Raw genomic sequence first — 26,070 nt, forward strand, 5'->3', positions numbered from 1 at the left:
TCCAAAAATGACATTCAAAATGAGGGAAAAAACACAACAGCACTTATTCTGAATGGTTTTAAGCCATGAAGGTTTAAACAGTTTTAAATGAGCATTAAATGAGCTTTAATTTTCATAACTTTCTTCACAAACCAATTTGGATTTTCTATTAAATGGTTAAAAAAGATGCCAAATGTCATTGGCTCTGTTCCAATCCCTTATAAAATACTCGGAATACCAACATCTATGACCACCTCACAGCCACTGAATTCTGTATTAACACACTTATCCATTCACAAAATTCATTGAGCTTTTAATGACCTGTTGATGCTTGTACAGTGTACAGTTCCAGAGAACACAGTTTCTCTGCTCCACAGCTCAATACTGGGGGGCTTTTTACCCCTCTAACCCATGTCTGGCATTGGGCCTGGTGCCAATAGGTTAATGTTTATCTGCTCCAGAGAGTCCTAATCTATTGGTGATTCTACTCTACAGGGAGTAGACAAGCTGTGTGCGTTTGCATGTCTGTGCATTCATTAGAAGGTGTGTCCACGGACATACAGTGTGTGTTACGCACTGTTTGGGTGCATCATACGCACCAAGATGACTGCTCTCCACTAAAAGGTTAACTCTTTCTGTAGTCAGTAGTTGCTTGGCAGCAACAACGCAATCAAAACAAACTGTAGCTCTTGGTGGAAGAATGGTTTGTTGTGATTGTCATTATTAATACTGTAAATGATTTGCTTCAGAAAGCAATATCTCATAAGATATTGTGAATTTCAGTGACTTATAATGAGTAGTTCTAGGCACTCCACTCAGCCTCTTGTGGCTAAACACTTCTGCATTCATTTCATTTGATCATCATTAATACAAATGAAATATTTAACTGCTCACATCTCTAAAGGGTTCACTTTACAGCAGAAGGACAAAACAATCTTTACAATCTTTACTTAAATGAATGTAACAATACTTTATTCCTTAATTTAAGTAATTTGGGACTGTTTCCATCAGTCCATGCATCATGAAATTGTCACATGATGTAAAAGGGCATGATGTTGTCAAATTCCCAAAATCTCCAAAAATGAAAATACAAAGTTTTGTCTTGACACTGATATGGACCAAAGGAACAGTGACCGTTCTGATATGCTCTTGTTTGATAGGTAGAAAATACACACTTTTGTCCATGACATGACCTTTAACCAGATGACCAGAGCAAGTCTGTCTGAAGAGTCTGAATATTTAAGACTTTGGCTAACAGTGACACTATTGATTCAAAAGGACATCAAACAGAGTACCCGAGTGGTTTTATCAGGATGGCATCTGTAACAACACAAATACTGGAGTCTCTGCTAGTGTAACACTAAACATATACAATCCCTAAAAGGGACTCACATCATCAGCATAAAAGCAGTGCGTTGTGTGATTAAATTGAAATTCAATCAGGTTAAACAGAAGCTGAAACCAGTAGTGGATGGGTGCCATTAGTGGATAAGTGCATTTCAGCAGAACCCCTATGTAATTAACAACATCAGAGTCGGTTCTCAACCTCTTCTTTTATTCAATAAATCTTTTGTCCATTGACATGAATGCCTACAACTAACGAACGATGGGAGGACAGTGGATAAGAGGGTCAGCATAAGGTGCAATCAATCCTTTCTTTTTAGTCGGAGCTCAGTCCACAGGGTTTCGCATTGTGCCCTTGACCCTTGTTGACACCCCCCCACACACACACACACAGATGGACTGCTACAAAGCACACATACTTGACGTGGGCTTATACATACATGTAGAATATCATGGGGAGAGATGATACAGGCTCTACTGCATCTGTGTCATTTAATACTGTTTACGTGGCCCGACTATAAATAGGGCTGCATTGGGCTAAACCATGCCACCTCCATCCAATGTACAGGCAAGGTCGAAACCAGAGCAATGCAGAGTGGACTATTTATTGGAATGGATATTTAATGGAATATTACTGTAAAAAGACCACATGTTGTTCAGAGGTTCGGTTTCCTCAGTGATCTACGATATGAGCTCGTGTTTTTTAAAGATTCTATCACATCACTTTTCATGTAAGGAGAGACATCGGACAGTAGCACTGAACACTGATAACTAAGGATTAGCAAGAGATATTTTTGCACATTGAAGTTGACAGTCTGCCTCTGATGACGTGTCAAGACTGTCCTCTCCTGCACAGTGGGGTGATGATGGGAACCCTGCTCTTTCTAGTTGGTGAAGGCCAGAAGGATGAGGTTAATGGCAACGGTTAATTCTAATCGAGTAAGAACTCTTAAGATTTCCATTCATTTTGTTTCCTTCTCAGACTTCTCAGTTTGTATTGCATGTGTCCCGCTCCAGGCAAAATGCTCTTCTGTATTTGTCGATTAAGGCCATCAGTCATTTATATTTGACAGAAGCAACGGGGAAGGTGACAATGGGATGTATATTAGGGATGACATTTCCTGTGGGTGAAATGTCTGTGACATATTTCAGTTCCCTGCTGATACATTTATCTTAGTGCCAAATCGCTCTCCACAGAGTACTTAACAAAGAACAGTCACAGAGGTACTTTTTTTTTTACTGTGAACATGCCACGAACCGATATGATGGGAAAATACAACAAATTAATACAGCGAGCTATGACCCTTAAGCAAAAGTCCAGGAATTTGATGTGGGGAAACTGGAAGAGGGTTGCAACAATCAGCACGGTCTCTCTTCAAGCAGACATCTTTGTCTTCTTTGCTTCAGCAGGCATGCGGTGGTGCAACTTTAGATAAAATAAACAAATATCTATATATACACAACTGCTTCAAATCATTCTAAACTGTAAAATGAAAAGGAAATTGTAAACATGCACTCTTTCAACCAAACCGCCTGTCGTGAAGTACCAGAGATCCACAAAAGAGAAGTCTACACTCTTTAACATATAGGTGCTACATACCACCACATTTGATTCCATAAAGATCAGTGGGCCTCATTCACCAATTTTCTACAAATGTACTTTATTTCTAATTTTACTCCATTTTCTGCTTAAAAAGGGGTAAAGCCAGCCATCTTTTCCACCACTTGGCAGCAAGTGCGCTTTAGGCATGACTCAACAACTCCAATACAACAGCTAACCTGTGCTGACCAAAATCACACTGAAAGTCTAGGGAGGAAGTGCCATCAACACACCCCTGAGAGAGCAAGGCCAATTGTGCTCTCCCTGACTCCGGCTGCTGATGGCAAGCAGCATGACCCACGATTCGAACCAGCAATCCTCTAGATCGTAGTGGCAGTGTCTTAGTCTGCAGGACCACTCTGAGCCCCATACATGAGTCCTGTAAGTGGGCTTTAAGAAGAACTTTCATGTTAAGAACAGGTGGAAAAGGCCCCATGTTTGTAATATAGATGTGTGAGTTAAGAGTGAAGATCCTTTAAACTGCTGTATAAGGATTTTCACAAACACAGTCCTTTAAGGAACCAAAATGGTCCTTCTATGGTAAATCACTCAAAGAACTCCTCGTAGCACCTTTATTTTTAAGAGTGTGGCTGACTTATATGAAGTGACCAGTGTACTGGAGTCAGGTATTGTGGTCACCTAGACAAACTTGCACTTTGTAGGACCTCTATACAGCATCTGCGGTTTGGTGTTCTTTAAAGGGAACCAGAGGCAGAGCACACCGGCCCGCCCCATTAAGAGAATTGTGTTCTACGTGCTCGAAGGAGATCGAACCTCCGCTGTACAATCAGTGCTGATCTAGAATCATCTTAAAAATTTCAAATCTGAAGTTAAATAACCTGCTGTAAAATGAATCTGACCCCAGATCTGCAAATGGCCAACCTTATGTCCTTTCAAAGCAGACTGCAGTAGTTCTACCACCTCAGCTCTGTATGCAGCACACTGCCAATATATCTGATGATTACAGAGTGCTGATCTATAGCGGTGACATTTGCTCATGTCCGTTACTCATGTCACCAATTAGATAACACTACTAGTCATTGTTGCTATGTTACATTTCTCTACAAGTTATATCATCACACACATTCATATGTATACACACAAGGCTCTCAGAATGTACAACTACTGCATTTTCATATACATAATGATAGGCATCTTTAGTCTAACAATGATATTGTCCCCGAGGGCTACATTAGAAAGGTTAAAAAAGGATTACTTTACAGCGTATGTGGTGTCCGGCCCTCAGAATATATATTTACATATGCTTCTGGCACAAACGCAGTAAACCAGATTCTCTCTGCATGGATCTGTCAGGTGTTTTACAACACACTTTGCCTTTGGACTTTCAAGCTGTAATTAGGAATAGTGTTTCATAGGAAGGATACTGCCTGAAATAGGTAGTTAAATTTAGGTTTAGTACATGCTATGGTAATTCATATCCCCGTGCACTAGCATGCTCTCACAGAGTAGGACCATTAAGGGGACAGGATCCAATTTAGTCCACATGCCCTGAGACACTACCTCTAACTGATAAGACCCATTTTCCTCATTTAAGAAGTGCTAATATTTCATCATGTTGCTCCATGTTGCCGCCATTTAATGAAACAGTCTAAATATCAGTGGTTCTGAAACCGGTCCTCAGGGACACGAGATGGTCCACAATTTTGCTCCATCTCTATATGTTGTGAGTTACGGTTGCAGGTCAATTACACTAATATTAAACTGTATTTCTGTTGCTAACACCACTCAGTATCATGCTCTGAGGATGTAATAAGGACAAAGATCTTTGTTGCCCCAATAACCCACAGACCATAATGCACTGTGATTTGTAAAAACAAGATGTGTGTTTGACATCCCCCCGAGTGGCAAAAGCATTGGTCCTATCATTGATTTGATCCCTGGTGATGCCACAGCCATCCATGTATGGGAGTTCCAGAGAGCAGAAATAGCTTTGCTCTCTCTGATGGCTCTCTCTCACTCCACCCATCCCTCAGCGTGATTCTGTGGGGGTCTGTTAGCTAGTGTAACAGAACTGGCAGTTAGTGTTCTCCTCCAAGCGTGTTTAGCTGTCCAATGACGTTGCATTAGCTGCAGTTCAAAAAGATCTGTTGGCTCCCGCGCGTTATGCGCCTCAGTGGAAGCATGTGCTAATATTGACACTCCCTGCGCTGGTAGCATCGTAGGAACTGGTGAGAATTGGAAGTGACAAAATGAAGTACAGTGTTGTCACTTTTGGACACATGTCAAAATGTAAATGAGGGAGGAACAGTGGACTGCAACCCAAGAGCAACCCAAACCACTAGCCACTAGTAACCCATTGACATTGGCAGCCTGAGGGTGGACACCAGATAGGCTATAAGCAAACAGTAGGGTTGGAGGTGTACATCTCTCAGCTTGTCAGCCCAAGCTTACCCCCCCCCCACCAGCACACCGGCCATAAACAACCCCCTTCATAATAGATGAGCTTGCTGTTTCGTCTCTTTAAGTGGTGGCGTGTTGTGGGGCCTTGGAGAGGCACAGGAGTGAGTGCTTTGCATGCACTGATCTATTATTCAGCAGACTCCTTCAAGACGAAAGTTTGTTCCCTGGTCCTGCCAGGCCAAGCAAGGGCCCAGTGACGTCTCAGCGTGCACCACCTACTCCCACTCTGTGGACACACTCATGGCAGGGCGACTTGCACTTGCACAGCTGTCTACCTTAAATGTAGCACTCTCTATCTTTGTTTTCCCTACTTTGGTGACATTGTTAAAGATGTTCCTGAGCACCGTAGTTTATTGTTCCTCCTAATGTCGTCCCCTCTCTCTCCCTGCTTCCCAGTAAGTTTCGTCTGATGAACCCATTCAAGAGATGTGATACAAAGGCAGTGGCCTACTGGTAGGGGGTCCTGGTAGGAATAGATCATAGATTGCAGGCTGCAGAGCCTGTGATAGGAATATCAGAGAGATGTAAATACACAGGAACTGGTCAAGACACTGAGTTGGCTCATTCAGTCACTGCAGCCTTTAAATGTTAGGCTACTGTGGAAGATGGAGTCCGTTGTCCATGCAAGATAAAGTTAAAAGTTTCTTCTTTCCTCATCCATGAGTCACCAAAGAATTGGACGTATTCTCCTTCCAGATATCCATCTCCACCACCCCGAGCAGATAGAGGGGCTGAGGATGGTGAAGATATGATTTGTGTATGTTTTGTGGGGGGCTGACTGATTGGTCTAGTCCCGGCTTCTGTTGCGCTTCTTGAGGAAGAAGAAGGGTGTTTTCTGTGGAGGGCCCAGCAGCATGGGCACTTGATTCTTGTGTGTAATTCGTATCTGTAAGCAGCAGAACAAAAAGAGTCAGGACATCAGCCTGTGTGTAGGCCTTTAGACTGAATACACTGTTTTCTTTACAGTATTTTGCAAGGCAAGAGCAGCCGATTACATCTGCCAAACTGGCTCTCTCACTACATTAGTTCATCACCCTGTCAACACCATTCCACATCATATGTAGCCAATATGCTGACAGTTCTCATTATACATGTCCAAATAATCTACTAAACTCTGATAATATGAGAAGCTGGCTCTGGAACTGGAACAACATAGATACTGAGGTAGAGGTTTATCTCTGAGCAGCTTGGCAAATGAGAAGAAAATAAAAAAGGATATATATATATATATATATATATATATATATATACATAGCACAGGGGCTTGAACTGTAGCTGAGTGCAGATGGACTCCTCTATGCATGTTCTCCTCTCTTTAATGACATAATCAGTCAGTGGTGGGGTGTGACATGACAGTGTTTTAATTAACAGGGAGCTTGCCTGGCTAAGATGCCTGGCTCTGTGCAAAAGAGAGGGACGAGAGAAGCAGGCTTGGGCAATGTGCGTACATAAATCCACCGTTACACAGTTTTGCATTTTGCCTTTTGAATAAAACATACTTATTTAAACATGAAACAGATTTGTATTTATATTTAATTATGTACATTTTCAATAATGACAGTACAACTTAGTATCATGCCATGAGAATTCTATAAGAACAGAGACCCTCCAAAAACCTAAAGACCATAGCACAGTGTGTTCACTTTTGGGCACAAATAAACATGTAAATGGGAGAGAAACAGTGACTGGAACTTAAAGTGACCTCACCGTGCATGGAGGCTGCATCCATGGCTCCCCATCAATCTGCATAGGCAGCAGTCTGGACGTCCTATGCGAGAGAGGGGAAAAAAAAAAAAAAAAGAGACACAGGGTGTTAGGGGTCAGGTTGCAGGCAGCAGCACATGGGCATGAGGCTCCTCTGTAACACGTTGCTGGATGACTCTACACACTGCTTTCTTTGTTCCCAGGAGTGCGTTCCCACAGTGGGCCCCACTCTCTATAAACTCAACACACACACACGATTCAGCAACCCCGTGCCCCCATACATACACACTCTTCCACAAAGTTAGTTTAGTCTTTTCAGCTGTGCCACTCCAAATTAAAGCAACACTGTATGGGAGAACGCAAATGGTGAATGGCCTTTTTAATTCACCTTTTGGAAAGTATTAGGTGAAAGGCAGGTGACGGGGGGAGGGGAAGGGTGGGGCGGCCTGAGATCCACCCTCTCCTCTCTCTGCTAAGCTAGTTGTTAAGGTCATTATTAATGCTTAATGTAGTAAGGAAAGTAAAATCTACCTGAACTTGTGAACCCCCGCCTCTGATGTAATGGCTGCGAGGCAGATTTCTCCACACGTAAATTAGCATAAGCAGGCAGTGTGCGCTCAGACGTGTTACAAACATTATTATTCATCGGGCCTAGCTGCTGGGGGATGTGGGTTTGTCTGGACTGGCTGCTTGAGTGGAGTGTTGGGAGGTTAAAGGTCCGAGCTATTGGCTGAAGGGCTCAGCAGAAAAAGGGCTGCTGTTGTGTCATCACGGACGTGAAAGAGGACAAGGGACGCTTTTGTCCAGGTGAATGAGTTCGCAGAAGGGAGCATGGAGACAACAGTAGAGCAAAGTCTTGGGTTTATAAGCTGGACAGAGGCTGACCTTGTGGTCAGAGCATTTGTTTGTTAGCCTGTTTGTTTTACACTGACCTGATGGTGACATTGGCACACTGGGCGAGACGTCGACCAGCACTCTTCAGGCCTGTGTAGATCTGGCCCATTTCTATGGCTCCTTCTAAGCCCACCACCTCAAGGAGCTGGTCACTTAGGTCTAGTCAGAGAAACAGAGGGAGATAAGGCTAGCTAGCATGTTTTGGCTAAGGCAGAAAAATCTGTTACAAACAAACTTTACATAGAGAGTTGGATAGAGGCAATAAGGTCTTAAGGTCAGCAGCTAAGCATAAGACATGGCTAAGCTCTAGTACATGCTTGTAAAGCACTGTTTAATCTCTTTACACACACTCATTAACTCTCTCTCACGTACGCATGCACACACACACACAGGTCTGAGTTACATAGTCTCCCTGAGCTCTAGGAAAATTGCACTTGTGCTGTGGAAACTCAGTAAATAGTGTAAGATTTGACAGACACTCCATGTAGCCTGATATGGGCAATAGGGTTAATGTATAATTTTTGAAGCACCAAAACTGGTTAAAGTAAGCCACTATTACACTCAGTACAAGAAGAAGAATTGTAACATGGAATTCATTAACTAAAAAAAAAACAAAAAAAACAAAGAGCAAACAATAAACAGCAGATGGGCTCTGTTTTGGAAAAGTAAAGGGCAGATGTATTGACGTCATATACCTGCACAGTTCGTTGTGAAGTTTTCAACAACAGTGTGATTGACTATAAGTGACCATGACACTGATGTAGACCAATAACTGGCTCTGCTGGATGAGCAGAACCCACAGGCCAACGAACCAGTATGTCAAAAGTCAAGCATGTTTCTCTCTGTCATTCCTTCTCTCATGTCCCTTTTTAAAAACCTGACCTACATTCCTTGCTAATCAGTGTATACCCTTACTGCTCAGTGGTTGTTTAGCTGATTAGCACACACCTCGCACACATAGGGTTACATGCTCTCCACTGTGGTTCATCTACTCCATACAGTCATTAGAACGATCACTCATCTCAAGCGTCTAAACAACAGTTGGGCAACACTGTTGACTCGAGATGAGCCCTGAAATTCAAGACTCTACTATTCCAATATGAGCCAAAAGGGGTATCTTTTTCTCATTTATTCTAAAAGGAAACAAAACAAACACATTCCACTCAACTCTGACACAGCTCACATAGCAGAATGAAATCCAATGCTCTGCGCCACAGTGTAAACAGTCAGTGTAAAAATAATAATCGCACCCTGTCACCTGACGCAAGACTGATATGCTTTTGTGAGCAAACAGGAAACTATTGCCTGGCTTTTTCTGGAGTCCATGAAGAGCTGACAGCTCACGCAAGGCTGGTGATGCAAGCCTAGTCTGAGCAGGAGGGTCATAACGCTTCAGAGACTCTCAATGCTGACCAGGCAGGATCTTGCCCATGCCATTTTGGTTTTGGCTATCAGAAAAGCCAACTGAAAATTCAGGTTTTTCCTCAATAGACTTGCTTCCAAATATATCTTAAATTTAAAAAACAACAACAACAAGAAAACAATAGTGTGGGAGTGCACCCAAGTGGCACAACTGTCTAAGTGTTGGCCCGAACTTGTGAACACTGTAACTTCGCTTCCCAGTGATGCCAAAGCCATTTATAACTGATCTGAACTGAACTGGTCTTAACAGATCACAATTGGCCACCATCTTACTCCACCCCTTATTCTGTATGACACAAGCTAGTGCAGGTGTTTGTTAGCTGACGTAACACAACTGGCAGTTAGTGCTCTCATCCAAGTGTGCTCATCTCTAATGATGTTGTGTTAGTGGAACTTTGTAAGCAGTGGTTTGGAGGAAGCATGTGCTAGCTTTCACCTTCTCGGCCCTGGTGGCATCTTGTGATGGGGAGACCTAGTTTGTGGGAGGGAATTGGCAAATCTATGAAGAAGTAGCATGATATCATATCCATGAAGGGTATCCGAAAAAGCAACAGAAAAGTGAAAGCATGACTGATGTTATGACCGAAAGGCAGGACTGAAAAAACAATATTTTGCTGAAACTTCAAAAAATTCTTTTGACAGCTAATGTGGAGTCCATTCATGCAGATCCACCACTTGCACTGCATTCTGAAAGTTGAAGTTGTCTTCGCTTTCATGGGTAATGATACTGTGCTCTGAACTAATGAATGCAGCCTTGAATATTGCATCGATGGGTTAAGTAAGTTAGTGAGTCATTGCTGAGTCATTAAATATTTCAAAAGCAAATTTCATGGCACATATAACACAGCGAATCCTTTGGGTGAACATTACCAACTGTTAAACTGCACCGAGCACAAGCTGAATACGCCTACTCTTACTTTCCTTTATATAATAACCAGAGCAGCTCAGATATTATAACAATAAAAGACAGGTATGTTTGTACATACATGCATGTGCTTTTAAGCTTTTAACAATTTACAGTATATGTAAGAGAGAGTCATAAATACTGCAAGCGCTCATTTTAGTCTCTGTCTTTTTCTTGTCCTCTGGGGAAAACACTGATTTGAAACCATTCTGTAATAAAAAAAAAACAATGACAGCACAAATTGAGCAGTTAATAAAGGATTTATTGAGCTCTTAAAAATAGAGCATTTTGAAATAGCAGGACATGACTGCCCTTGCCTTGGATGACATGCCCTTGCGAACCCTCCCCCACAGATTGGTTAGATGGTGTAGGGCCCTACAGTTCGGTGGGAAAGGGCGATAAGCCTAATGGAGCAGTACATATCTTCAGCCCTACATCAGATCCTCGGGTGACACCAGTAGGAACCTGCAAGTCAAAGGTTCTGTCCTTAAACTGACGCACCACCAGCACTCTGCATCTTTGGGATTTTCCCAGAAGCAGTAATAGGATTGAGAGCCATTAGCGCAAAAGTGTGCCATTAAAGAGGCCAGACTAGAGTCTCGGTAGTGATACTATGCACCGCACTGCGAGACATCGCTCTTAGACAGCCAACAATAAGAGATCTTAATACAGCTCAGTAATAAGCATGCAATGATACTCTTAGGGCACAATATGATTCATATCCTCATAACAGCTTCATAACATGATAATCCCATGACACAGTATTGCTTTCAAATAATAATCCTAAATTGATGGAACGAGGCACACTTCCTAGACAAGTTTGTATTCTTTGAGCATTAAAATAACCCCTGAAAATGAATAATTTTGGCATGTGGAATATAACTAGGCTAATAAAAGATGGCCATATCAACAGTGTTTCAGTCAGGAGCTTTTAATCTCAGTTATGTAGTCATCTGGTTTTAAGACATGTGATGCTAAATAATGACATGATACGGGTTTCGCAGTGTAACACATGGCAAAACAATATCAGATTACATTCTTAGCCAGTAATACAGTCACTCGCTGAAAAACACTATGAATCCATAATCAAACTCATGCTCTTTTTTTCCTTTTATTTTCTTCATATCACACATGCGCCCAGCTTCATCAGATCGGGGCTTTTTTATTCCAGGCTGTGCATCACAGAAAAGGCTGTGCTAAGAATAGCACACAAACGTCGTCTTACATAACCTTGGCAGAATACATTCTAGGCAGGATGGCAAATCCTGCCCATACTGAATTGGCCTTTTTGCACCAAGCTCGGGCTAGCTTAACCAACGTTAGTCTAAACTATTGTGAGAAGTCTAAAAACTGCTCTCGGATCAGCTCCAACGACAGCACAGTTCTGACTTCGCAGATATGCTTAAAGATAAAGAGGCACACAGAGAGCTCCAGAGAGTAGCACAAAGCTCCGGCTTCAAGGACAAACAGTAATTATGGGCCAATTGAATTCAGCTCCACAAAGCATGCTTTGTAAATGTGGTTCAAAAGCAGAATGGTAACAAGTATTGCTACCTGAAAAGTGAAATCTGCGCCACATTAAATGCTACAGAAACAGAAAGGTCATGCTTGAAATATAACGAGTGACAAAAGCATTTTAAAAGAAAGATGATTATGTAGTTTCATTGCTGCATAATGTACATATTTTATATTGGTTTCATAGAAGCTGCATGATTAATCACATCATTAGAGTCATCAAGATTACAAGTGTCTGATATGAATACATACGCAATAACAGCACAGACTGAATTACACTGCATGTGCGCAACAGCACCAGAGTAGCATTATACTGAAGGGAATGTGGCATTACTTTAGAGCAGTGGTGTGCTTCTCTAGAACTTGCAGGGAGAGTGCCTTATCCACTACACCATCCAGAGCTGCTTACAAAGCAAACCTACATACACAGCTGAACACCTATTACCCTTAAAGCAACACTATGTAGCATTTACCTTAACACAACAGCCTAAACATCACTGGCATGCTCCACTGACTTGTAATAGTGAGAACAGCTTCTCTATTGTTGCTCCTCCGGCTTCGGGACTATGCTAACTGCACTATGTAACTTTGGTGAAGCACATTCGTCACATTTGTATAAAATCTTAGAATTAGTCTGCCATGTCAGTCCTCATGCTCCGTTCACAGTTCTGTACCTCACAGCCTGTCCAGAAATGCTTGTGTTGGTTAGAGGAAATGTAAATGTAAAGACTTTTTGAATAAAAATCAATTCAATACTGATTTTATATTGTTTTGCTGTTTGCTTACAGGACAGGTTATATAGCTCTTGAAACCAATGAGCAACAGGAAATGCTTACACAAGAAAAAAAGGGACTTTCTCTGCTGCAAACTCAGTCAGAGACACACTGAAAGTGTGTAATTGAAGTAATCGCTGTTCCATATGGCCTTAGTAGTTAATAGGCTGCAGTGTAATGGAGTAAACTATGGCCTTTATAAAGCCATGAGCTCTCCTCTGCTTGTCCAGTGCAGTCATAATCTCAGCCTTAACTCAGCATGGGGGGCTCTGTGTCATGTGGCCCAGGTGAGCAGGTATTTGTTGTGCTTCCGACTCCCTCATCTCTCAGCTCTGCTCTCTGCGTCTCAGGCTGCTCACAGCCACGGCAGATGGTCAGGAGGAACTGGCCAGGGTGGAGGAGCCACTGTGGAGGTGCGGGGGCGGCCCATAACTTGGCATGAGGACAGAGCCCCAGAACCGCCTCTCTTCTATCTCACATGTTTACGGAGCACAAACACAGCAGAGGAGGAGAGAGTGGCTCAGGCAGCGTGAGAGAAATAAACAACTAGCAGTAGGTTGCATACGTGAACATGTAAGGTACCGTTGTTCTATATTAGTATGCCAAATTCATTTACGCAGAAGACTAGGGTTGCACGATGTTAACAAACAAACAACATACAATCTTTGGTAAACCCATTGGTGAACCCTTGGTGTGACACAAAACAGAATGATTCTCAACTTGTTGGATCATGCGAATCTAATGATTCAAAACACTGATTTATCTGAAGATTTATCTGAAAGGTCAACTATTGGTCAGGGTATCCACAAAGCACAAATTACCCTTGAGTTTTACCCGTTATATGCTAAAACAGCCTGGAAAGGTTTCGCTTGCCTCTGATAATCTAACCACTTTGTCACGTAACTTCAGTAGAACAGCTCTGACATAAAAATAAGTGCCTGTTTCTGACACTGTAAAGAAACATGGTGGCCTTCGCAAGGCAGGAGTTATGCTCTAGCTTCTAACCTGATATTTGTTGTTCCACCTTAAATAATGCAGAAGCTACAGGCGCCAGAATGTAACAGCAGTGCTGTTTTAAGGTGGAATATTAGCTTCATGCTGCGAGAAAAGACAAACGCAGCAAACTTTGCATTGTTCTTATCTTTAAAATGGTCCTTTCCAGCACTTTATATCAGCCGGATCCAAAGAATACATGAATCAAAGTCATGAAGTGTCACTACTTCATAAAAACGGCAAAGAACAACTATTATGAGAAAAAATACCACACGATTCATGATCTGGCCTTGTGTGCACACTGCCTGTTACTGCCTGTTGATTCCCCATGTCGTTCTACAGATGACGTGCAGCTGAGTTCTGCTCATGCCAAAAGAACTCACTCTGAACAGACCGTCAAGAGACAGCCAGGACTCACTTGCAAAAGAGTTAAAAGGCCTCACATGCATGTTTTCTCCAAAATGATAACTTGATAATACAAATGAAGAGTCTTGCAACCATGTAAGTAAGTTAATGTAATGAGATTTAATTCCAGGTCATTTTAGACCATCCCTATTTGTCCATTCATCACAGAATTGTCCAACAATGTCAGAGACATAAAAAACAGAGATACATGGTTCTAATGTTACAGAGAAGATATACTCTATGTAGGTACTCTCAATCCAGAGTATGAAAATATTGTTGGAGCAATGCCATTGATGAACCACTTCTGCTTCCCTAAACAACCTTTCAATGGAAGGTTATTTGAAGAACTATTTTTGTAAATGAAATGTGAGGAACCTTTTTTTGAACTTTAAAGAACATGCACACAATGCAGTGTAAAAGCTCTATACCAATTAAAATGAGTGTTCATTCCATTCAAGCCAAGATCCATTCTGAAGCCTTTTAGAGTGCAGCTTGAGCATTCACAACCTTAGTCACATGATTTCTTCTCATTCACTCTCTACAAGCACACTGTTCACGTGCTCCCTGCCTGCCCAACCACTCGCCGTTTTCCCAACCTCTGTTTCCCATGCCATTCCCAAAGAAAGCTCCTCTCACAAAGCAGACCCACAAACACAAGCCTGATGTCACAGATCATGGGAAAACCGCCTTTCAGGTCAAAAGCATCCTCAATTAATATCAACGGAGACTTAAAGATGCCAGCCTCTGCTTAAAGTGAAAGCAAGGCTGCTCTAACCGCTGTTAGTGGAGAGACACTGAGTCACCATGTTCCCACAATGCTCTCTGGGTTGGGTGGTTGACTTCTATTTGTGTCATGTGCAGCAGTGAAGAAATAGAAGACAAACTGTTCCTATTATGTTTGTGTGTGTTTATGTGTAACAATGAACCTCTCTGGGCCCTGAAATGTGCGGAAATGTGTGGTAGGTCTCTTGTGGGAAGGGTGGGGTGTAACAACTGCAGGAAAAGATAGAGAGAGAGAGAGAGAGAGAGAGAGAGAGAGAGAGAGAGAGAGAGACTGAGAGGGACAGAGAGAGAGTTGGAAGGATGTGAGAACCAGACAAGAAGGCCAGAGGCACTGCTCCTCTTTGACACTGTCATACAGATAAATACAGCACAGTGGTAGTGGAGATAGCCCCTGCTGTATGACTGCTGCCTTCATTTCCTTATTAATCACATTACAAAGTTTGTTTGTTTATAGTGAAGACATCAGTACTTGAACTGATCTATGTTTCAGCACTCGTCTTCTTATAAGCTTTCCCTGAAAGTCATTAAAGACAATTAATGCCACCTCAGGAGCTCTGTTAAAGAAAGTCTAACCTTAGTGATTCCATTAAGGTGAAATGGAAACTTAAAGGCATGATCTCATCCCCAGGCAGGCAACGAGTTCAGAAAACAAACAGTCAACAGAAAGAGCCAATTAGGAGCTACTCTGTGTAACACAGTGCCTTTGCTCTCTCTCTCTCTCTTTCTCTATCTCTCTCTTCCATCTCACTTCCTCCTGCCATTCTGTGTAACGCAGAAGCACAAAAACAATGCAGATATTATTTGTATACAGTCTAATGCAAAGGTTATATCTAAATCACTCTGGCCTGTGCAAAGGTTTGTACACATTACAAAGTCATCACTTGGTAACACTTAGTTAGAAATAGCTTTGTGTAGCAGCTAAAAGTCTTCCAGTTCCTGCAGTTGGAATCCTTCCCACTCTCCTTTGAAGAAGAAATATTCTTGGGTCATCTTGCGTGCACAGCTTGTTTAGGGTCTATTTGACATCTTCTGTGTTTCTATGTTTTCTATGTTTAGGTAAAGGGACTCTGAGGACAATTCCAAAAGCTTTAGTTTGTGTCTCTTCATGTAGTCCTTTTGAGGTATGTTTTGTACCATTGTTGACGCCATCCTCTTTTCACAGATTCATTTGGATTTGCTGGCATTTGGTGGAATGCATTTTTTCCTCCACCCATGCAATATCACCAATGCCACTGGCAGCAAGACAACCTCAAAACATGATAGATCCACCCCCATGCTTCACAGTTGGCAAAGTGTTTTTTTTCAATTGCAGTTCCTTTCTTCCTCCTCAGCTGACTGTGGCTTCCAGATTTCTTCCTGACCTTCACAGTTCCTCTGAACTGGTGTTTCTTAATAACATTATGGTATTACTTTGCCCTATGGGCATTGATTACTTTTGTTTTAGATAGCTGCATAGAGGAGAATTTTTAACTTTTGGAAATTTGATCGTTCCTAATTACAACTGGTGATATGCCTCAGGCCTGATTAGCTAAGCAGGACCTGTCAATTACTGCCAGTGGTTTTATATGGGTGCTATGTACACCTATTGTGTTAAAGTTAACAACAACTTAGACCAGTCTAAATGTAATTAAAGTCTAGTCTAGTCTAAATGTAATTAAAAAAACAACTTTTTATCAAGACAGAAATGTCCTCTGCAATACGAACACAGAAATGAGCAGAACTGTGTAGAAAATGAAGAATAGTTTACAAGTGGATCTACTTCATGTCTTTGGCTATGTGTTTGAGGAAAGCATGCTCTTGGTGCTGTGTACAAATGCAGCAAACCTCGCCTCAGAGCTTTCAAAGATTTGATAGCAAATAGTGCGTGAAGAGCAATATCTAAACATCACAAGCATGAAGACATATTGGTGTACATGTTCACAGAGGATATCAAAAAGGCTGTCTAAGAGACAAAAATCAAAATCAAAAATTTTTTTGCTTTTGTCAGTGTCTTCATCAGTAGATACATAGTATACACAGTATATAAAACTCCCTAAAAGGGCATAGTTTTGTAGTTTGTAAAGAATTGTTCAAAGCTATAATAACCCTGGTGTCTAGATACTTTTGGACACTATATATATAGTGTACGTATGTATCAGAATATGTTTCATATCAGAGACAACACACAGCATACTAAACACACAACTAACACCCGAGAAAACATGGTCCTACTGTAAGTGGCTGTAAAATTTTCTGTTTCCAAAAATGACCATCAAAGATGAGATCATTCGCATACAAAGCTGTAAGAGGCTATCAACCTGAAGCCGGCTGCCTGTTGGCAGTTTTCTCATGTGCTAAGTACATTGGTGGGCCTACAGTTTTCTGCTAGCACAGCATTAATAAAAAGCTGAAAGTCAGAGACTCGTATGAAGGTATAATCCGAGGGACGTGAACGCAGCACTACAGTGTGTCCTGGTACGTGCTGCATTATGTGTTGGATTGAGTATTGCTGCCTGTAGGGCAGTTAAAGATTACTGATATGAGTCACACCACTGGCAACAGCACCCCCGCCACCCGCACCCCCCCCCCCCTCCACCACCACCACCAACTCCTCCTCTGTACATTAGTGACTGAACTCACATGAATTCTGTTACCATGGAGACCCCTAGGCCTTACTGAACAGAAGAATAACAGGAATGAAGTCAGCATGAGAGAGAGAGAGAGAGAAAGAGAGAGAGAGAGAGACAGTGGGAAAGAGACAGAGAAGTGAAAATAGAATAGTCATAGATTGAGAAGAGGATATCTGGTGTGTGTGAGGAAGTCCAGCATGAGTGAATAAGAAAAGGGGTTCAGGTGTCAACTTCCTCGGAGGGAATGTGAGGTTAAGATGTCAATCTCGCACAAGTTACAGCTGTCATCTACTGCATCGTCACCTCGATACCAAACCCTTTTTAAAGTGGCACACACAGCAACAGTCTCTCTGGAGGATGCCCAATGTGCTGGGGACTCCAGTGTCTGTGACAATGAGAGAAGCCATGGCGTGTTACTGTCAGCCAGCCTCTGGCCCAGATCCCTAAATAACGATTAACATTGCTAACAGCCCTGCATGCCCTCATTAAGCCTACAACGCTAATGAAGGAAAGTCTCAAAACACCAGTGAGACTAGGGAGCGGCGAAGAGTTGTGCACAAGCTAACCTCGCTCATTAAAGCAGCCGGAGAGCTATCTGCTGCTATCCTCACAATCAGTGAGTCAGTGTAGCCACTAGTGATACTGCACATTAAGCTGCCCCAAGTGGCAAGTTTTTCTCCACTCCATGTAGAAAAACTGTTTTACGCTGAACTGGAAATCTGTTTTTACCTAAACCACTTATTATCTCAAATGCATTCCAGAGGTGGAGATAGAGGAGAATTTAGGGGAGCTATTAGACAACAAAAAACAACCTCTTATGCTCTCACATAAGAACAGGGCCTGACTTACCCTGCACGCAGAATTTGAGCTCCTTGGCGTCAGTGACAGTGCTGGCAGGCACCCTCTCTGGCACTTTCTTGCTCATACGGTTGTAGTTGCGTCTCCTTTTGGTCTCACCCCACAGGTTGGAGCCACCATGCATGCTAGGGATATTGAGCACTGCAATACCCTCCAGAGACGTATTGCTGAGGTCCAGGATGATGCCGTCACACTGAGAAAAATAAAAATAAACAAGTCAATCTTTCCATATTCCCAGTTATGAAGTGGTTAAGGTACCGCAATTGCCTTCTCTTGCCCTTTTTGAGCTCCCTTACTAAGGAAGCCTCTCAGACAATGATGTGGGTTCAAAAAAGTTTAGTGTCTTTGCTAAAACATTATCCCCTACTCTGTTGTCCCCACTATTAAAAATAAAGGTGCTACAATAGGTTTTTTGAGTGATGCCATTTTTGTCAAAGTGCTGTAGGTGTGAAGAACCTTTAAATTGGTAAAGAACCTTTACATTGACTTCTTTAAACCTTTATAGGTTCTTCACACATATATCCCCTTTACGAAAATGGTTGTAAAAGGGATATATAATTTAAATTGAATAAGTTTCATAAGTTTAATGTTTAATAGAAATGTCAACAATTAAATGAAAAAGTCAATAAAAAGAAAATAAAATGGGTTCCAATCAATATTTCAAGAATGTTTCGAACAACATGAATTTTAAACATACAATTACACACAATCATTATAATAATTATATAATTATGATTATTATAATTATCTATTTAGAATCATGTCCTTAAGAATTGATCACCATCTTTGAAACATGCTGGATATTCATTTTATTGCATGTTCTACAACTTTCTTAGTCATTACAAAGTCATCTACAGCTCTGTTTGGCATTCTGTACATATCAAACATTTCTTTGTTTTCAGATTTAGATTAGAAATCTGTAACTCACTCATTGATTTATCTGCAACCAAATAGGATTTAATTGAAAACATTGATTCCACTGATTCTTTTGAACAGTAGTGTTTTTAGCCATCAACCAAAATGTAGCAAAACGTTAGCAGAAACATACTTATAAATCTATGATGCTAAAAGGGTTGGTGACCCAACATCTGTAAATCAATAGTTTAAATCTGCACAAATATCCAATATGTGTCTGATCGCCTCCCCACACTTCCTGCTTTTCAGTGACTATCCCCAGTGTGACCTAGTTTGAAACAGCAAAATCCTTCTTCCTGAACAGAAGGCAAGATCACAATACAGCCCCGATCTACTGTTAAGGCCTTATATTTAAGGACCCACTGGTGGGTACAGACTTCCTTTTCTTACTTTTATGACTACACACTTTTACAGAGTAGTCTACTAGCAGTTAGACTACTGATTATATGATAGTCACAACTGCATACTAAGCCTTAGGATTAATAGCTGAATAATAAGTCTTCAGTTTATTAGATTAATGTAGGCATGGAATGCGGTATAGACATGGGAGCTCATGTATGGAAAAAACATGATCAATTTTTATCATCAATATTCTTAATAAGTAGCACTGCAATGAACCATCAGCATATGCAGAAGAAAAAATGTTCAAATAAGAATTCACCATGTTAATGGCAAAGGATGTCAAGCAAACATTTCAGGAGATTCCTAATCTATCCACAATTAAGTCAACTAAAAAAGCCTCCGCAGACGATCCTAAAAATAAAAATGCTTGACAGCACTGTATGATGTCAGTGACCACCCTGATTCAAACTCTGAGTGTCAGTAGTGGAAAAGTACACAAACTTAAAAAGGCTAAGAGCTGACACATTTACGACATAATGAGATGTTTCAGTGTGCATGAGAACCCACACAGTGCAGCAAAAAAGAACACAAGCTCTGTGTGAAGACTGCTCTCGTCTGCACTATTTCACAGTTTTGGTTTTCACTGTTCTTCTTCACTTTTTAAAAGATTCCTGGTGATCACTGGATCTGAGTTCTGGATGCACCCATGAAAACATTAAAAACCAGAAAGGCATCTCAGAATTCTTTACAGTATGAAGAACCATAACATCACAGCAATTGTAACGGTAATGTCAGTGAGCTGTGGCAGCGCTAAATTGCATCACATTCATAACCACCAAAGAAACAAGATTAAATGTCAGAAGACTGCAGCTTGTAATATCTCCCTCCTTCCACTGTAATTTGTTTCACTCATTTTTAAATTAGTTCATGTCCTCGAGTTTTTATGAAGAGATGATATGATTTCAAAGTTTCCACTATTGAGAAGTTTTTTTTGCTTTTGGTTTGAGCGTTGTGTTGGGTGTGTGTGTGTGTGTGTGTGTTTTGAGGGGGGGGGGTATGGGGTGCTGGTGTTTGTAACAGAATCTCTATAAACGGGTTTGACGCCAAAAAGCAAATGCGATCTCATACAGGCCAAAGCTGAAGAAACGAAGTCTGAGTTTATGCTCAGAGTGTGATGTATATAGCCAATGCAACACAGCTATACAATGTATGTTAAGTCCAATGAACATCTGGGTTTTCTATTTTTATTTAAGCCTGGAAACAAACAACATTTAAATTTATTTTACTAATAAAAAAATGTTTCTGCACTATTTTAAGGTGAAATTCAAACCAAGGTATGACACATGAAGGACTCCAAACAACTTCAGAAGAATATGAAGTTTATAATATTTTTAGTCAGTTTTCTGAGAATTGGAATACAGATTGTAAATGAACCTGGCCTTGCGACTGCAGCTTTTCCTGTGCCAGCATCTTTGCTTGGCTAAATAAGCTAGTGACTTTACCTTCTCCTTTCACGAACGTCCACTCCCGAAAACAAACTGGACTACCTCAGACTAGAGCTACCCATACATCAAAAGGAGAACTTAAAAATGTTGCGCTGCATGAGTAGGCCAAACCAGGGGAAGCGCCCAAGAGCTGCGTTAATGCTACAATTTACAATAGCAACAAACCTTTAAACCATTTAAAAAAACATTCTTGCTACAGAGCTACAAACAAAGCTATGCTATGGTATGCTATGCTATGCTAGGTGGTTCCTGTGAACCATCACACTGCTGTAAAACAGCCAATTATAGCAGAGCCCACTGCAAAATCAATGTGTTTTATTTGGTTGACATCTAGGAGCAACATGAAATAATAAATGCATTCTATAGCACCTTTAAAGCAAAAGTTAGACCAACCAAATCCTAAGCATTTCTGGTTTTCACATAAAAATTCTATTTCTCACTCTACAACATATATTTTATTGCAAAACAGAAATATTTTCATTAGAGGTCTTAGATATTTGGACCCAACTGTGTGGAACTCAGACTGGAAGTCCCTGCAGAGGGTGGTAAAGGCAGTGGAGAGAATTATTGGGACTATTATTATTAGGACATTGCGTCAAGTTGCTGTTTGATCAGAGCCCAGAACCCCCCCACCATGGACTGTTCTTGCTGCTGACCTCTGGAAAGAGGTTTTGTAGTCTTCGATGCAGAATAACCAGCTTCTTTCCACATGCCATAAGACTACTGAACTCTAAATAAACAGCTGCACCATTCTTTTTGATTACCCCAGTGCAATATACTATACATATGTTGATCACTCCATACCTAGGAGCTCCTGTGCAATATATTGTAAATTACTGTTGATATATATATTTCTACATATTTTATACATATATTTATATTTTACCACACTTTGCACTACATTATAACAACAATGTATTACTACTGCTATTGACTTCAATAACTATCGTGACCCAATGCAACAAAATTTCGTTCTTATGCTTACTATCTAAGTCTAAGTGTGTTGAACTGCTCATTAGTCCTAAACTGAACACTAATTTAATTATATATTGTTTAGAATTAAGAGTATCTTAACATACTACTAAAAAAAATAACCATACAAACTGCTACAGCTTAGTGAGGATGTATGTGACTCAACACTTCTACTTACGTATGAGTAATTACATGACTATATACCTCAGTAACACACTGTTGTGATAGAGGGATTCTGACACAGCAGAAGCAGCACAAGTCGAATGCAGCTGTGAACAACCTGCTGCATTCATGAATCACAGTTTATGTCTTTAGAAACACCTTGGAGTTGGCGACAGGCCCAGGGGAGGGCATTTAGAGTGGATGGCATCACGGCCCTGAAATGTCGTATTTCACTTTTACTATTCCGAATTTCTGAAGGGGCCATCTTGTGGAAATTTGGGACATGCAGGTTCACAAGTACAATATAGTTAATGTGGTGGTGCGACTCCATATATCATACATATTTTAATGTGGATTACAGCCTGAACTCACCTCCACTTCAATACACTCATTTAGCTTCTTACAAGTGGCTGAGATGGTCTCTGTGGTGCCAAACTCAAAGTACCAGAGCTTGTTTTTCATCCTGAGAGGAAAGAAAGACATGATGAGAGAATTATAAGAATGACACAGTATGATAAGTATACTGTATGATGAGGAGGAATCTTCAATGTTAATTTGTGGTTCAGTTAAATGTCTGAATTATAAGGCTGCCTTTTTTTACATCACACTTAACAAAAGCAAATCTAGTGTCTTTGAAAAGGCAGCTGCTCTATCATTGGAACAACAAACGAGTTTGTGTTGACACACCCGTATGCTAATGCTGGTGTGACAACAAACGCCATGGAAGGAACACTGCCTTGGGTTGTCAACAGATCAAACAGGTTACCCCGACTGATCTACAGCACATAACAAACCCCCTGCAAGTATAGACGTTCATGCTCATTTCCAGCCTGGAGGGCACATCTTCGCCAAAGTGCCACAGTGTAACTGTTCTCGTCTTGTTTAGGATGTGTGTGGAATGAAATCATGACTGCTCATTTGTGCTCCTACCGCTGGGCTCAGAGCTGAGGAAAAGAAGCTTGCTGACTTCAAACTGGGCTAAATCTAAGCACATTTACTTCTAAGTGGGTTACAGTGAAGACACAGCATTAAATGAAGCGCACCAGCAGAGCCTTTTCATGAATCACGTCCAAGTCTCTCTTTCTGTCTCTCAGGTATCCAATTACAGTCTCTCCCGTCCCAAAAGATACAGCTACCTCTGCCAAAGGAACTTCGAGCCAGATCATCCCCCCACCCCTCTGCCCTTCCTTTGGCCGACTGAAATATTGATGTGCTACACAGAAAGCTCGGGCAGACAGGTGTGAGGGAATATGAGTGGCAGTGAACATGGCTTCAGCTCCTACAGGGAAACAAGAGCTGTGGACAGCAACCTGAGAGTGATTTCAAACATGGGCACTGAAAGGGCACGAAGAAGAGAGCACAGAGCAGTAGCACGGAGAATTGTGGCGACAGAAAGAAACAGATATAGAAATGACAGGGCCGTTTTGGTGCAACGTGTGTGGGTGAATTTGAAAGAGTACCAAAAAGAGAGAGATCATTTTTGACCCTAAAATTACGTTAAGAAGAACACAGGGCCACAAGGCCGCTTTGAATCCCAGTCCTCTACAAAAGTGTTGCGTTTCCACTTTGCTAACAAAATGAGCAATTTACACCCATACCTCCCCATGAGAATGTTCAGCGCAGCCGAGCACTGCTGATAATCACAACATACTTGTTTAATCAACAAGCTCGGAGGTGTCTGGAGACGGACAGTATAAATGATGTCATGATGTCATTTGTGCGACAGAGGACCCACACGGGTAGGTGATAAATGACTATAATTGACTGAAGCCATGTAATTTGGAATATCCATCTATAAAACTTACATTTGTAAGTCAGACACAGTGCAGTAGAAAGTGTATTACTGTCCTACAGATCAAACAAACAGTGACTTCATGACTATTTGTATGTGTACCGATAGCCAGTGCTAGCACTTTAAGACCTCCTTCTATCTTCCTTTTTTTCTCCTCACACTTCAGTAGCTTGCTACCTTTGCTCTGTCAAATTAAAGGATTATGAGCATATTTGAGATCACAATTAGACACACTTTGGGTTCTCAATAGGGCAAGCTGCCTAACCTCATTATCCAGCTTCCACTTGAGAATTTGTGTAAAAAACCAATTAGCCTGTGAATTTCTTCCGCCTTCAGAGTGACGTTAAGAAATGGAAGAAAATCAAGCCGGATGTTCACGCCATATAACCATTCACTGAGCGCTCTTCTAGAATGCTCCATGAAATTGGGTTGTACAGAGATGTCCCAGTACATATATCCAAAGAGCTGCTTTTCTGACGAGTGACCGAGGTGGTCAGTCAAAGGTCAGCTAACATTTGGGAATACACAACGACAAAAACTAACAAACACAAACACACTGGCCTAACTCTGTGCAACCACAAGATAGCAATCTCTCATAATCCTCTCAGAGAGCGATGACCTGTTAACCTATGGGCTCTTGGCCCCCGGATCACCGTGGTGACCGGTCACAATGCACCGTCTCCGACTGACCCTAATCTAGTTAGCAGATCTAGGTAGCCTCTGGTTGACACATGAGGGGATGGGTGTGTAGGATTCCCTGAGGGGGGCTGGAAGGGCTTTGAGATGGGATGGACTAGGGGGAGGATATTAAGCATGTGAATACCACAGCCATTGACCATCAGTGACCACTGATCATTCATCCACATCACTGGTTTCCAACAAAATTCCGTTTGGAGATAAAGCCAGTGATTAAGAACATTATCAGATGAACACAGGCTGGTATTTAATGGTGCTTAATGTTCATTTTCCTTCTTAAACCACTTTATGGAGTCTTCTTCTTACACTATTTTGACAAAAGTATTGGGACACTTGCTCATTCATTGTTTATTCAGAAATTAAGGGTATTTAAAAAGAGTTCATTCTGCTTTTGTTGGAGTTGTTGTAACTGTCCCTACTGTCCACACAAGGCTTTCTACTAGGTTTGAAGCACCGCTATTTGATTGCAGTGAGGGACATGAGCGTTAGTGAGGTCAGGATATTCAATGACCACCACCCCACCTCGTCCCTAACTCTTCAACTCGAAAAGAGCACCATCATTCTAGAGAACACAGTTCCACTGCTCCACAGCTCAAATGCTGGGGTCTTTATACTCCTCAAGCCCATACCTGGCATTAGGCATGGTGCCAATAGGCTCATGTTTATCTGCTTCAGAGATTTTTATATTTCTCTACAGGGATTAGGCTGCATGTGTGCATGTGCACGCCTGTGCCAACAAAGGGTGCAACTTAATGCATTCATTAGAGGGAGTGTCTACAAACATTTGGACACAGAGTATATATAGTGAATATATAGTGTATACCATGCCAGAACCATCATTATTTCGGGGCGAAATCTTTGCCTTAGGCTGTAACCTGAGCTTCACACTCAGTATCTGAACCTGTGAACTGAAGATTTCCTGCCACTAGTGTCATCACTTCACTTTGCTTTAATCTACAGATTTGCCCATTAAAAGACTGCACTGTGTCTTGACCGTCCAATAAAGGCATATCCCAGTCAAGCAGTTTAGTTACTTTTAGCTATACGTGTCATAGCTAATTCACACAGAAGCAATGCGGTGACTTCAGCACATTACTTGTGTATTCAAATCTCCGCAGCGCCACAGAATAGTGCAAAGGTAAGGCACATGGATGACTCAGGTCTAGTTTCAGGTAGCCTGCGGCGTGTAACAGACCCTCGCAGCGCGCATACGACCTGCTCCGCAGCAGGAGAGAGGAGGGAGGCTCTGCCGGGCTGTTCTTTTGGCAGCAGTCAGCGACAATGAGGAGGAGAGGAGTATATTTATCCCTCCACACCACGGGCCTGGAGCAGCAGGGAACGACAGGTTCCAGAACACAGCCACGCTGGGCCTCTTCTGGACCCCGACACACACACATATGTGCAAGCGGTGGGACATACACACATACACACGCTCACTCACACACCCACACATATATGCAATCGTCACACTCATGCACCCAT

At 41.6% G+C, this 26,070-nt stretch overlaps 1 protein-coding gene across 3 annotated transcripts in view; it reads right to left on the reverse strand.

The window, feature by feature from the left end:
- Nucleotides 1-1,517: 1,517 nt before the first annotated feature.
- The window catches only part of dgkg (diacylglycerol kinase, gamma), a 96,024-nt gene continuing 71,471 nt past the window's right edge, over nt 1,518-26,070 (reverse strand). For all 3 annotated transcript variants that reach the window (XM_072685916.1, XM_072685917.1, XM_072685915.1), the window contains 5 exons: nt 22,473-22,563; nt 18,196-18,397; nt 7,981-8,101; nt 7,052-7,112; nt 1,518-6,230 (listed from right to left, as the gene is read on the reverse strand). In XM_072685916.1, the coding sequence (XP_072542017.1) occupies nt 6,132-6,230; nt 7,052-7,112; nt 7,981-8,101; nt 18,196-18,397; nt 22,473-22,563 (574 nt within the window). In that variant the 3' untranslated portion in view covers nt 1,518-6,131. The remainder of the gene's footprint in view (nt 6,231-7,051; nt 7,113-7,980; nt 8,102-18,195; nt 18,398-22,472; nt 22,564-26,070) is intronic.

The sequence above is a fragment of the Salminus brasiliensis genome, chromosome 8 (genome assembly GCF_030463535.1).
Source record: "Salminus brasiliensis chromosome 8, fSalBra1.hap2, whole genome shotgun sequence".
Taxonomy (NCBI): domain Eukaryota; kingdom Metazoa; phylum Chordata; class Actinopteri; order Characiformes; family Bryconidae; genus Salminus; species Salminus brasiliensis.